General features: G+C 42.4%; 1 protein-coding gene across 1 annotated transcript in view; it reads right to left on the bottom strand.

The window, feature by feature from the left end:
• The window catches only part of ADAMTS20 (ADAM metallopeptidase with thrombospondin type 1 motif 20), a 1,292,194-nt gene that overhangs the window by 17,126 nt on the left and 1,259,823 nt on the right, over positions 1–15,245 (bottom strand). The window contains exon 39 of the mRNA XM_069228834.1: positions 14,664–14,755. Within this exon, the coding sequence (XP_069084935.1) occupies positions 14,664–14,755 (92 nt within the window). The remainder of the gene's footprint in view (positions 1–14,663; positions 14,756–15,245) is intronic.

The raw sequence follows: 15,245 nt of genomic DNA, 5'->3' as shown, positions 1-15,245 counted from the left end.
TAAATCACAGAGGCTAAGAGAGTTCAAGAGGGGAAGAGGGGATTAGGAAGGGAAACAGCTGGGAAGGAGACCTGTAGTAAGAAAAAGGTTAGAACACACAATATGAAAATTATATCTCCTGAAATCAATACTAGACTATGATTCTAAGCATAGTCATTCTGAAAACATGAACAATCTAAGAATTATGTTTAAAATGACTAAGTTTCAAGATGGCTGGATACCTGTAAGGGAATAAAGATGGATTAAATGAAAACTTTCTTATTCAAGTACTTTCCTTTACATGAGAATCAGAAAAACATTCTGACTAAATTTTAAACCAGTCATATAAATCCGTTTTTGAGAATGCATACTAGGACCATACAATATTGCATCTAGAAACTCTGATCTTCTGTGTACTCTTAAAATGTTTCAACACAAATTGTGCATATTGTAGATTTATATATATATATATATATATATATATATATATATATATATATATATATATATATATATAGTAAACACCATAAAAGGATTGTGCACCATGAATAACACAATATGGATTCAGACAAACAAATCACATAACTTGTCAACTCGAATATTACATGATAAATATCTTAGAATAGTGGCATACAATAAACAACATGAATAAACAACATGAATTAAACTCGAGGAGAGAATCATGCGTCTTGCCGATTCGAGTGTCACCATGTAAAATGCCAAGAAATGGTAGTACGCAATAAATATCAAAGTCAAATCATCATTAAACGAATCGCGCGTCTTGCCGATTCGTAAACCACAATGTAAATTCCAAGAAATAACAGCTCACAATGGATAACAAGATCAAAGTACAATGAAATGAATCGTGCATCTTTTGCCGATTCTTAAGCCACCATGTAAATGTCAAGAAATGGTAGCGCGCAATGAACAACAAAGTTAAACCACTATAAAACGAATCGCGCGTCTTGCCGATTCTTAAGCCACCATGCAAATGTCAAGAAATGGTAGCATGCAATGAATAACAAGATTAAATTATCACAAAAGGAATCGCGCGTCTTGCCGATTTGGAAGTCACCCTGCAAATGTCACAAACACTCAAGCCCATATTTCACACGCGCAAAGTACTCTGTCAAATCATAAAAGAATTAGGCCCAAGAACATGAGAGTTCTCGATAACGGCGTCGGGAGGCCAGCCCAACCACCGTCTTACCGCCCAGAACAAGGATCACCAAATGAAGAATGAAAGTCAGATGTCTGGAAGATCAAATAGGCCACTGGGACAGGAGCTCAGGAAGTAGCTGCTGCTCTGCACCAGGACCTCTGAATAGTGAGCACTTGGAGCTGGGCTGGCTCCTTTTTATAGAGTCTTGGCCCAGCCCACAACCACACCCAGGCATGTTGCAGGGAAAGTCTCTAGAAGGCCCTGGAAAGGGACCACACCCTAACACACTCTGAAACCCTGCAGCAATACATTGCAAATGAACAGCATTTATAAGCACATTAAAAATAAGTCTTCAGGATTGAACTCTGCAATGCAAAAGGTTAAACAACAACATGTCAGCACAATGCTTAAATTACGTTGTTTTGAGAGTGCTGGGTTTTTGCATTCTAGTCGCCAATAGAGCGCGCATTGCCCTGGTGTTGACAAAAACTTTCAAATAAAGTGCTTCTTTTTGACTAATTTGTGCATGGAAAAGTTGTGGGGATCCATCAAACGGGGGCCAGAAAAAAGAGGGGTGTCCCAAAACTAATTTTCTCTAATCATTTTTCCATAGGAAATTTAGTAAAAGTTACAGGCCAAACAACTGTATGGATTTACACTGAATTTGACAGAAAGCTAGATCTTGGTACAGCAAGAGTGCTCTTTGTGATTTGGTGTAGATCAGTTCAATAGTTTGTATATTACACGCCGCAGAAGCTCTGCAGACCGGAGAGATCTCAAGCTGAGATTTTGATTGATTGCCACAGCATCAACCACGATGTCCTAAGAAAGTCCTAAGAAAAAAGGTAAAAAAACTTAAGGAGGCTGTGCACCCCCCTTGTGTTGCTTGGTGAGTGCCCAGATGGGCACTGGAACACCCACCTATAATTTGGAGAGGCTTTAGGGGATGGGGTACTCAGAGCCACGATAGGCTCAGAGAGGTGAGCCACATGCCCCCTCCCCTTTTTAATGGAATTTGTCCCCAGGGGGTGGGGTCCTGAGGGCCTATGAAGGTTTGGGGATAGGGTATCCATACCCCCTCAGCTAAATATATATGTTGTGGCTCTGGAAGATGGGGTATTTGGGCCCTAATGCTAACCCTAGGCTGTACACACTGAACGCTGTGTGGGGAGTGAGGTTGGCAGTCTGCAGGGGGTCGACTGCCATCGGGTAGGCTGACCACAGGGTCTGGCAACCCCCACTGTGCAAGGCTGAAGGCCATAGCTTGTGTGGCTAAAGCTGCCTGCACAAGGTTGGATACAGGGCCAGAAAGTCCACCAAAACGCATATTCCAGGATAGATAGAGGTGGGAAATGTTTCTGTATTATGTGTGATGACCACTAAGGTATGGCATTCGTGTTATGGGATGTAAAGCTTAGCAGTATGATAGATGAGAAAGAGACAGACGGACCTTTTTTAAAATATGTGTTATGCTGGCAGCTCTAGATCTAGAGGCCCCTTTATTGTATTGATAGCTCATCCTTTATGTTCTTGATCTGGTTCTTCATACTAACTGTGGCAGCAGGTCACCCACTCTATGATCTTATTGATCCGCAAGAGTGTCAATAAAGATTGAGTGGATATACAGAGATCTTCCCAGAAAGACTGTGGTATATTGCTTTATATGATTGCCATTGGAGTTATCAGTTGAAGACATTTGCCAAGATGCACTCTGTTATTGTCATCCTTTTAGTCATTGTCGGATGTCAATGCTTACAGCACATGATTTTTAGGACCTGCAAAGTTGACTAAGTTCCTGATGCTGGCCTTTTTTGCAAGTTTTTTAAAAATATTATCAGCTTTTTAAGGACAAGGCTTGCAAATATAAGCAATTTTGTAAACCATCAAGCTTTGCAACTTTCAAAAAATTAAAAGAATTGCCTAAATTGTTATCTCTACTAGATTTACTCCATGTGCCATTCTGCCATGTGCAATGTGTCTTGAGGAAACTGCAAGTTTGAATATTACTTTCATATGGGGTCAAAAAGTGTCAGAAAGTCTTACAAGTTACTAGACCCACCTTTATCAGTGGGTGTACTTGCCTTTCACAAATAAAGATTTAATATCTAGTCAGCTATGAATCAAATATTTAAGAGACTATTAACTCTAGCATGACTCATTGTCAATTTACACATAGACATTCCTCCTGTGATAACCAGTTAATTTAGAGAAGAATCAGGACTGTGTTTCATCATATGATGTGTAGAAAGTTCAGCTGAATTTGGATTCATTACATATGAACATCAACATGCTGGTTTTGCAAATCTTAGCTTTATCGCAGTGCTTTGCGGTCCTTTAGAGTGATCAATAATAGTTGAGTGAAGTCTCAAAATACAAACTCACAAATACATTTGATAAGCACAAGAAAGTACTCAGAGTGCAAAGGCAATACGTACTAGAAAAGCCAATTGGTTTGGTCTTGGCACACTGCAGCAATAGATCATTTTGTAAACTTTAATGCAAGGATATGCCACTGCAGAATAATTTTAATAAATATAAAACATATTATAACCCTGCACTAGATGTTCTGTAGACCTCAATTAGACATTGCGATTAATCATGGCTTTGCATTTGAAGCTACCACTGAGACTTGTATTTAGGTTGAAATGCTGACACACACATTTTTCATTTCTTTCTCTCCCTCTTCCTCTCCTCTTCGTTAGGTCTGACCTGTATCATGGTCATAAGTGTATGGCTTTTCATGAAACAAAAATGCTTTCTCACCCATTTGACCTATGTAAAATGACTGCAATGTTAGATTAATCTTAAAAAGTTGTTTCTTCAAGAATAGGCACTGTTACTGAAGGCATTTGATAATGAAAGTGGCTTAATTACAGAGTGTATTGTGCTTACCTTGATTTGTTTTTGTCTTACAGTAGTTAATAATGAGAAGAAATTGGAGAATGACAAAATATTTCAGAGAATCATTAAAAGCTAAATGTATTGTGTGTTTAGGATGTTCATTGTTAACATTTGCTAAATTGACATAACCTGTCCAGTTCCCATTAAGACATCAACATCTCATTGACTGAAACCAGAAGTGATCTATTCAAGACTGACAACTTGTTATTTTCCTCAAATTGTATAAATGTGTGTTCCTAGATTAGAAAGGGAGGTCTATTGAAACCTTTAGTTTTTGGTCTCTAGACGTGAAGGACATACACAACAAGGCTAGAGTCTTTCCCTGAGAGCAAGCACTCTGACTTTGATACATTCTGATTTAGACTCTTTGCTGATGTGTCTAGGATTCAACCTGGAAGCTACTTTGATTCTGTTTTAATTTAAGCTGTGGGAGACTCTACATCATTTCTCTAACCTCTCTTTATTGGAAGTTCGGTGATGGCTGTTATGCTTTCATATTCCAAGGCAAGAGCTCTTTATGGGTTCTGCTGATGTTCTCTATCTGTTCTGAAATTAGTTTAGAATAGGAATTAGATTTTATGTAACACGCTTCTTGCTTTGTTCTCTAATTGTATTGTGATTTAATGAATTACTAATAAAGGACTCAATAAATTAAAATATTCAATGAAACCTTTTCAAACGTAATCAAACTCTCATTATTGACTTCTATTGAAAGACCTTAATTTCTTGATTTGCAGTTCCTACTTAATTTCTAATCTGCCTCAAAGGTCCAACTCCTTTGGCCCAGTTGAGGTGCAGGACCTTTATGTTTTTAAAGATTGCCAGTAATCTTTAGAATTTGCTGCACCACCACAAACATAAAAAGCAAAAAAAAAAAAAAACATAGGCTGTTACCTAAACACGGGCATTTTATCTTGCAAAAAAAAGTTTTACATTTGAAAAAAAACATTCTTTGCTTCACCTTCTTCACCACTGATATATTTTAAACAAGCCCTTTAGTTGTGCCATGAATTTTATCATTGTTTTAGAACAAAGCAAGAATAAATAACCAGATACTCAAATTACATGCAATTATAAGAATACAATTCCACTTACTTGATTACATAAACTTTAAAATATTCTTATTCGTGAAAGAGATGAGAATGAATCACCAACTGACCAAGTACTCAAATTCCAGGCTTCTATAGTGTTACAGTGTCACTTAAGTGTTTTATAGTGCAGACAGAATAAATAGCCAATTTTTAAAGTTAATATAACAATAAGACAAATGAAAAAACATGTTTTGCACCAGCTTTACTGCTGAAAAAAATGAACTATTGTTAGCCTGTGTGATCAAGGTGCACAGGGTATGAACAGTCACTTAATGTAAAGGGACCAAATTGGTAAAGTGGGCTGACCCACTGCAACAAGCTGTATACTGGGGTGGGTGGAAGCACAATGTTAGTGACAATTTAATAAACCAATGGAGCCTGCTGACGGAAAGCACCTCCTCGCATGTATATTATGTGTGCCTTTCTGAGGAAAAACAACAGTCTGGTGAAGCAGCTAATGCAGTCTCAGATGCAACTCCTAAAAAACAAAGTTGAAGACTACACTATCACCATAAGTCGGTTACTGTGCAGTGTGTATGGGCCTGGCAGAGCTTAGCATGTAGATAATATGATGTATCTATGTGTAACTAAATACCTATATAATGAAATAATACTGTAAACTATTGCCTAAATGAGGCTTTGCCTGTGCACTTCATTCTGTGGCTAGCATTATATTGTGTTTCTAAGGTAATTTGGCTATCTAGTGTAATGGTGCGTGCTTTATTCACACAGCTGGGTGGTAATTCCTGTCAACCCTGCTCTTGAGGAGAACCAGAGCTACGTCCATTTGGTTTTATCACAGTAAGTTCGACTCAGTCCCAAGTGACTATTTTCAATACAGCAATCTTTACCTAGAAAGACACTGTCCAGTGTCTCTCTGTCTGACAACAGAAATGTATTTGTAAGTCTAAGTTTTTAACAATCATTTCAGTTTGACTATAGCTTCAACGGTTTACTTTGATGTCTTTGTTATATTTAATTCCCCTAGTATTCTTGTTTCACAGAAATCTAAATTTGAAAATCTTATCCTCCATATGTACCACATCATTTAGTTTTAAGTGGCATAGACATTTCACATAATTATGGAGTTTTTCGTGGGCATTTGACGTGAGGAACTGTCTCAGAAACAGTGAGCACAATTTGGATATTGTTTACATTTATATTTGTTGACATTATAAAATACATAAAGATTCATGCATTACTAAAAAAGGGAAATTTAGCTATATCCAGGATGAAAAAAATGTAAAGGTGGCCAGCGCAAAGTGAATTTGAAAAAGATCTGTCACAAAAACATTTTTATTAGCAAATGAAACAAATACTACTGTTAGAGGGTGTAATGCTTGTGATAGTGGCAGGAAAAAACAGAACATACGAGATTTGCAATATGTGAACCGTTTTGACCATGTTAACACTTCTGATTAATTTTTAAGCCTAGATATTGTCAACAGCAAAACAAATTTCCTAAAAAACTGATTAGGTGACATGATGCATCACGAATAAGGATCTAGGGTTATAAATCATCCCTATGATTGCATCTTTGAAGCAGATTTCTCTACAGTCCAGCAGTCGGTACAAAACAGCATGCATTTATTATACAGTTTTTAATTTTCCCACCTTAAAATCCTCACACACAGGGGCATGGGGTTGGCAGGCCAAAGAGGTTCTCACTTTTCAGTGGAGCTCCCAATCATCCGCTTCTGCAGCAACAATATCCTGGGCGCCAATGGGGTTCTTGGAACCTAAGGAACCCCCCCCCCACACCTTTAGTGAGATTGAGGGGTGCCTGGGAGAAGCACCTCCACTGTCTGAAGATCGCAGCAGCAGACTTGGCAGACACAACATTGGGCAGATGGCAAAGCGGGAATGGTGACCGCCAAAGAAGATTCAGTAGCTGCATGTCTCTGGAGCCGACAGTCACTCATTGGTGCAGAGATCCCAAGACTTTCTTCAGTCCTCCTACAGTGAGTCTGGATCAGTGGCCCTGGAGACAGATCAGTGGTGCTGGAGACAGACAGCGGAGCTTTCCTTTTACTCTCCCCCTCCCTCCTGAGAAAATGTGGTCCTGTGAGTGGGTCCCTGGAGCGACGGCCCCAACCACCGCACAGCACCATTGAAGCTTGGGGGCAAAAGGCCACAGCCCTCCACTGACCACTACATCAGGGGAAGCCTGGATCACACACCCTGATGCGCTTGACTGCTACCTGCTCTCCCCTCCCCCCTGGGGGAGGCATGCCAACCCGTCCCATCCCTGCCTGAAAACAACTAGCAGAAGGCTGGTGCAGCCCTCACCAGGCCCTGCTATTGCAACCCTGTAGAGGGTGCAGAGTTTGGAGGTGTGTGGCCATCATCTCTCGAGCCCCCTTAGGTGAATCCCTACCTGCACACTCACTGGGGGCAGGACAAAGGGTCAGCACCCTGACAGGCATTGGCCGGAGGACAGCGAGGCCAACAGAGAATCCTGTCACTACCATAATTGGCTGCTGGACTGTACACGGGGAGGGGTCCAAACCTGGGGCCCAGCCCCTATGCTACCTGCACCCCCTGTGCTTTTTCTTGACTATCCAGACAACTGGGGGCAGCCAACATGGTGAAGGGAACTGCAACTCAAGAATGGACTGCTGTTGCACGTGATGCGCACCTCGACTTGGTGGAGCAAGCGTGCTCCCAGGCCCTCCTCGAACACCTACAGACAACTCCACCTTCTTCAGTGACACAGCCCCTCCAAAAGCCCAGCTCTCTTCTCAGGTGACTAGGCCAGACCGTACAGCCCCCACCTTTCTGGCTCGTGGGCCCCAGGACTCTATGACTACTCTGCCAGTCTTCTTCCGCTGGAGGCACCAAGGCCATCCTAAAGGCAATGCAATCCTCCCGTGACTCCCTTGAATCTAAGATCAGAGAGGTGGGTATCCCTCCTGTGCCAGGACCTGCGTGTTGTAGTGGACAGGGTCACCAAAGTCGAAGGCCAAGTCATGGCCCTGGAAGACACCCTAAGACAGCTTCAATCCACAGTCTCCAAACTGTCAGCCATGTTGAAATACCTAAACAAGTGAGTCAAGGATACCAAAAATAGGCCTAACACTGTAATCTTTGTTTCTAGAGCTTCCTAGAAGGTACAGAAAGCTCAACTCTGGAATATTTTCTTGACAGATAAATTACTTCTGGGAGGCCACATCCCAACTATCCACCTGTTTCGTGGTGGAGAGAGAACGCAGGTCCCTGCCCCGTAACCCCTCTCTCAGGGGTCTGTCCCCACCCAATTATTGCAAAGATCTTGAACTACAGAGACTGTGACAAGAACCTACAGGAAACCTATAACACTGGGAACACTACTTATCAGTCCCAGTGCATCATGGTTTTCTCAGATTACACCTGCCGTGTTCAACAACTCTGAAAATCCTATGAGAAAGTCAAAGCAAAACTCCAGGCAATTAATCTGCAGTACATGCTGATGTTTCCAGAGTCAGCATGGGAGTTGGTGACAGAGCAACAAATTTTGCAAAGTAATATTCCTCATGCCTGGGGATTACCATCTGCCCCACCCTCACTCTGGGGGCACACTGGGCCCCCACCAGATGTCGGAAATCACAGAGATGACCCTGTAGGGAATCAACTGCAGAATCTTGCTCTGAATTCAATGGACCCCGCCCAGGTTTGGGGCTACAACACTTGCAGGGACAGTTTCTGCCAGCACTCGCCATCTCAGCCCAAAAGCCCCCCCCCCAATGGAGACATTATAGACACGACATGAGACCTCCCACGACTCTGAGAAATACAAGCCCATCAGCACTGAAATCCCCCTATTGACACTGGGCCAGCACATACCTCAGTTTGCAGCATTCTCTTGGACTTACGCATACATTTGATAGAGTTATATTTTCTCAGAGAGGGCAACAGATGCTTTTGGATGGAAGTATGAGGTGGAGGCAAATTTGGTACGGTACAGGGTTTTTGGGGGTTTTATTTTTTTGGCTTTATTGAGTTATTTTTCGTGGTTCTATTTTCTATACAACACAACATTGCCCACTACACACACAAATCTCACACCTTACTTACATAGTACCTAACACCATCAGTAGCTGCCCTGGTGACTGTACCAAGTTGGCTGCCCACACTCTAGCCTCCCTTCCCGCGATGGGCTCTTTCACTCTAATGATGTGGAACATCAATGTCCTCAATGACCATATTAAATGATGCAGTACTCTGCTTTGCCAAATGACATGGCCCTGCTGTACTGCTCGCACAGGAATCTTACTTTCTGAGTACCATTTGCCAGTTCCTGGCTTGCCATGGGTGCAACAGAATCTACCATGCAGGATACACTAAGGGATCCAGGGGAACAGCAGTGCTCTTTTATATGACATTTCTACTAGTTATCTCGCAAATTAATTTAGACCCCATGGGATGGTACATTGTGGTTAAGGGCACCCTTGAAGACTGCATAAATCAGGTCATTAGCAAATACGTCTCACCCAGCCTGATACACCATACCATCAAGGACCTGAAGATGACTGTTCTCCAACTTCCCCATGGGATTACCTTAATTGGAGGTGACCTTAATGAAATTATAGCCTAAGCACTAGCTTCTGTGGGCCTTGGCACCACCTGTGGGCAGGCCTACATGCCTGGAATGAAGGATTGGGCTTATGCGATGCATGGAAAGCATGGGGCCCCAAGACCCAGACGTACACCAATCTTTCAGCTGCACACAGATCACTGTCCCTAATTGACCTAATACTATTTCCGGCCACTGACTTCCCATATACTACAGGCTCACACATACTGCCCCGTAGTATTTCTGACCACACCCCAGTGAACCTAACCGTTGGCAGACAACAAATGGGGCCCCACCCAATGTAGTGATCTAATGCTTTGCACCTGCAACAATGTGAATTCAGAAACAGGCAACTACTACAAACTGAACTACTGCACTGTGGAATTCCCTCATACTCTGTGACTGGCGAGTAAGGCCATCCTTATAGGACTGTTGCATTCCTACCTAAAAGGGAACGGTTGAGTCAAACAGCAACACATGACTGACATAGACCCTTACATCCCCACACCAGAATCCACTGGCTAATCCAACATGACCGATTCCATACACCACTGACTGGACTTGGAGAGAACATCCTTTCGACAACTAGCCCTAGGCGAGGCCCATCAAGAGCTGGCTGGCATTGGAAAGAAGGGTTTATGAGTGGGGAAATAAGTTGGGCAAGTCTCTCTATTGGCTTGCGAGGAGGGAGGCTGCATCCAGGTTTGTTCTATCAATCAAATCCGCAGATGGAACAGAGGCAAAGATGGATAGTGCCCTTGCAGCCACATTTGCGGCATACTACCCCAATCTGTATACATCTCATGAACGATCCCTGAGGGAGGCCGAGTCCCCACTGAAGACAGACATCCCTATGCTGCAAGTCAAAGGGAGCAACAAGGCAAATCTAGATCTCCTACTCACATTTGAGGAAATTACTGTGGTGCTCCAAGACATGAAGTCTGGGAAGGCCCAAGGTCCAGATGGCTTCCCTGTGGAATATTATCTCACCTCCTAAACCTCTTCCAGGAGGCTATTGACAAAACCCACTTCACTTCTGAACTTGACTTGGCCACCATTATGGTATTACCAAAACCAGGCAGACCGCTGTGCAACCTATTGCCCTATATCCCTCATCAACTTCAAAATGATGCCAAAATACTACCCAGACACCTCTTCACAATCCTCCCACACTTAAATCACTTAGACCAATGCAGGCTTATGGCCAGCAGGAGCACTAAGCACTATCTCCATAGAATACACATGGCCTTGACCCGCCTCTCATTGCTTGGTACTAGAACACTATCCTCCTCCCAGACTTTAAAAAAGCATTTGACTAGGAGAGTTGGGTATTTCTTGAGAAAGTAATGGTGAAGGTGGGCCCCAAATTTCAGTTGTTTGTCTGAGCGTTGTTCTCCAACCCCAGAGCCCAAGTCTGCACTAATGCCACTCTTTCCTCCCCCTTTGAAATAGGCCACTGCACCCACTAGGTATGCCCCTAATTATCTCTTCTCTTCACCCTAATCATAGAATACATGGTGGCATGGATTCACTGCAATGTGCAAATATAGGGACTCCTTTGGGGCGGGTGAGTGACAGTAGACTGCATTGCCGTACACCAAGACAGAGTCCTTCTCTTTATCTCCCAACCTACCCTTACAACTCAGAGAATTCTCCAGATGCTTGCTCTATTTGGAAACACATTGAGACTAAAAATTAAATAGCCTAAATCAGTCCTGGTCCCACAGAGAGGAGCCGAAAGTGGGCAGACTGGCAGCCGCAACTTATAATACGCAGACCCAGCTTCTGCTACCTAGAGATACACATAGCACTTGAACCAGGCTTAACCTCAACATGAAGCCTCTAGAGCCCCAACTGACAACAGACTTTAACCACTGGGCGAAACTGCCTCTTAATGTCTTGTGCCATATAGCCCTGTTTAAAATGATTGCATTGCCCCACCTGCTATATACACTACAAAATTATCCTTTGCTTATACCATAATCCTGGTTTAGCAACCTCCTATCCAAGGTATGTTCTTTTCTATGACTTAACTGTCTCTTCTGCATCAATTTTGGCAAGTGCATCCAATCAACTTACGGTGGGGGATGGGCTGGGCGCACGTCGGCCTATACTATTGGCCAACACGCTTACTAGTGTTCAACAAATGGCTGAATGGAAGATGGGAGGGAGCCAGCTTTTTGGCTGGAGGTAGCAATCCTGAGACTGGAAAATATTATAGGTATGCTCTCACCCATCCCATCTCACCTTTCTGAACCCACTTGGGTAGTCCTTTAGTGTGGTGGTTGGCACTGAAACGGACAGGATGGGACAAAAAGATCAACCTTGAGTCCTCATTGTGGACAGGACGATGGCACTGACACTTGTACTCCTTGACCGGATTTGGGAGATGGGATCAACTTTGGATCTCCACAGTTGGAGACGAAAGGCAGACATCAAGTCCTTTCAAACCCTACAAAAGGACTATGGCCTACACTAATCCTAATCCTTTAGATACTTACAGCTATTTCATGCCCTAAAACACCACTGCAACTCTCTTGGGACTGCCCTTGAATACAGCCTCCTTGAATCCCAAACCCTAATGGGTCCCATTTAAGGGAAGGGCATCTATTGGATTTACCAAACCCTTACTCTTAACTCCCTTAACCTGTTTACGTCTCTGCGTACCCTGTGGGAGGAATGGCTAGGCCCCCTGCACAACACTCACTGGAGGGATGCCCGCTTGTCACCTAGAGGACTGGTCATCTCCACAAGGCTGAGGCTCATTCAACTTAACGCCTTGCATGTGATCTACCTAACAACACTGAGGCTATGGCACACAGGCATGCTGGCAGCACAGGCATGTTGGCACTGTCCAGAACCACAAGCACACTTTTACTACCTGGTATGGAAATGTCCACACATCACCCAATACTGACAGAAAATTGTAACCACACTATCAAGAGTGATTGGGAGGTTGATAGATCTGTCCCCCACAATGGCCCTTTTAGGAGTCACTGATGGGATCAGCAATACCATTGGGGACAAAACCCTAGTAGGGATTGGAACCATGTTAGGAAAACGAGACATTGCCAAATTATGGAAAGCATCTTCTCCCCCTGGGTTCTCTACATATCACGGGGTTGCCCTGGAAAACTTAGAAAGGTATGGGGAAAATGTATAGCTTACAGTGAGCGGGTCTAAAATATAAGCACTTTGTAAGGTACTGTAAATTGTATTTGTATGACTAACATAATGTCGCTGTGCATAGCTGTGAAACATTGTGGCCATTATTCCAAAATAATAAAATTCAGTTTATAAAAAAAAAAAAAAAAAAAAAGGTCACACACAAACTAAAAATTCCTGGAAACAGCATTGAGTAAAATCTCAAAAACAGAGTCCACAAACTTAGTGATTTTTTTGTAATACCACCGGTTAGAACTATAAAATATGAAAGTTCCATATCTCTGTCTGGGTTTACAATGTAACCTCCATAACGCCTCTTGATTTCTGTGTAGTGGCAGCGTTGGGCTGGCCTATACTGCAATCAGGCAGTGCTGGAAAGGTTAGTGTGACAGATCGGAGTATGGGTTTCTTATTGACTGTTTGTGGACCGGTTTTTACTGTTGATTTCTCGGATACCACCACAAACATTACATGAAGTATTCAAAAATGCGTACAGCCTGTCACATTTGGCAAACACATATGGCGTGGGTTTACAAGTTGAAAACTGCCTTGATTTGCAAATGGGCCACTTTTGTTTTAGCTAACTGCTTCATTAGGGTCGAGCCTACGACGCATGCGCTTCCGCATGCGTATCGCTAGCGAGACGCTTTAGGAATTAGAAAAGGGGTTGGAGCCCCGTCGACGTCACGTCAGTGTCTTTCATTGGTTCGTTGGCTTGCTTGTTAGAATCTGCTTGCTTTGATTAGTGAAAGGCACGCATACGTCATGCCTCATGCCTTTTCCAGTGGTTAGCCCTGCTCTAGCGCAGCGACCAAGTACAGAAAACATGCGAGGCTCGCTGTTTCCCGTCAGGTTTGTGAAATACTTTTTCTCTATTTTCGCAGCGCGATCTCACTTGGCAGAAGTCGAGCGATTTGCAACCTATCGACCCTATTACACAGTAAATTGCACTTTTGCCAGTAACCGCCATAATTGCACTTTTGCTGATAAGTATTATTACGAGTGAAATGCAGCATCGCAATCGCGGTGTTTTTTTCTTTTAATGCAAGAAAAATCCAGTTGGGAGTTTACAACTGGTAATAGCTGTAAATCGGACAAATGCGAGACCCTAGGGCATTGCAAATGCTTGTTTTTAATTTGCTACCCGGGTCTATTTTCTGTCCCAGTCCGACCCTGGCTACCTGACCCATTTAGAGTTCTTTACGGCTACGATACTCATCCTCCCTACAGTGTAGTCTGCTTAAACAAGATTCTTTGCCTAAAAGCGAATGATGTTGGCATACCTGAGTCGAATTTATGCTACTTCTTTATTTATATTGTATTTCATCTTGCTTTGTAAGATGTTTAAATCAGCAAAGTATTTAATATTTATGTATGAGAAATTCATTCTCATTGTTAACGCTCTGTCCGTTTATCCTCTAATCTGCGCTATCTAGACCCGCAGATAAAATATAATTATGATATACACTGATCGGTACATTTAATCACTTCAATTAAAATATCCTGACGCCTTCTAATACATTTTCTGGCATGTTCTGTATTTAGAACATTATTTGTTTGAAAAACTGTGCATTTTCTATCATTAAAAGCTATACAGTTGTAAAATACATTTTAGTTTTAATGCTTATTACTGATATTACATTTATTAAAATAATAAAGAGCTAGTTGTCATGATGATTAGGCTAAAATATAGTGTGGCATTTCACCTATTTGGCTGTAGGTCGCCTCGTAAGGTGTTTCTTTCAGTAGCATACATAGACCCTTTGTGTGCACAACAAAACAGGCAAAAAAGAGTAAATAACATGTTGCAAACCTGTGGGCACTTTGCAGCGCTATAGCAATCGCCAGCAGTAGCAAAAGGAACTGCCTTTCCGTGCAGAGTGTGAGCAAACAGAAGATCGGTAGCTAAAGGAAAACAACAAACACAATTAATGTCCAAACTCTAAAATTTAAACTGATTAGTGAACTTGCATAGCAGACTTTCCAGACTGGATTGTCTCAAAGTACACTTAGGAGGAGGTATTTATAACTTATAGACTACTAACATACAAAACTAGTAATACATATATATTTCATTGTAGTTATAGGGTTGAATAACAATCAAATGCCTCATTAAAATAAACAAAAGCACTAGACATCGAGCTTCCTGTACAGATGATGGAGCAGGCTTCCAGAAAGATGTAGTTTACAGTGGTTGGAAAGCCCCCACAGCTGTTTCTGCTCCAGCGGCTCAATAGCTTTGTTTTTAAAGGGTAAGGTTATCCTGGCGCTCAGGGCCAGCTTTAGCGCCTGTGGCGCTTGATGAAGCAGAAAATGAAGGTTTTGATTTATTAACGCATAAACGTAGTGCTGAAATAATCATGTGTGGCATTAACCGAATTAATAAAGATTGTAC

The sequence above is a fragment of the Pleurodeles waltl genome, chromosome 4_1 (assembly GCF_031143425.1).
Source record: "Pleurodeles waltl isolate 20211129_DDA chromosome 4_1, aPleWal1.hap1.20221129, whole genome shotgun sequence".
Lineage (NCBI taxonomy): Eukaryota > Metazoa > Chordata > Amphibia > Caudata > Salamandridae > Pleurodeles > Pleurodeles waltl.
This window is presented reverse-complemented; position numbering and strand designations above follow the sequence as displayed.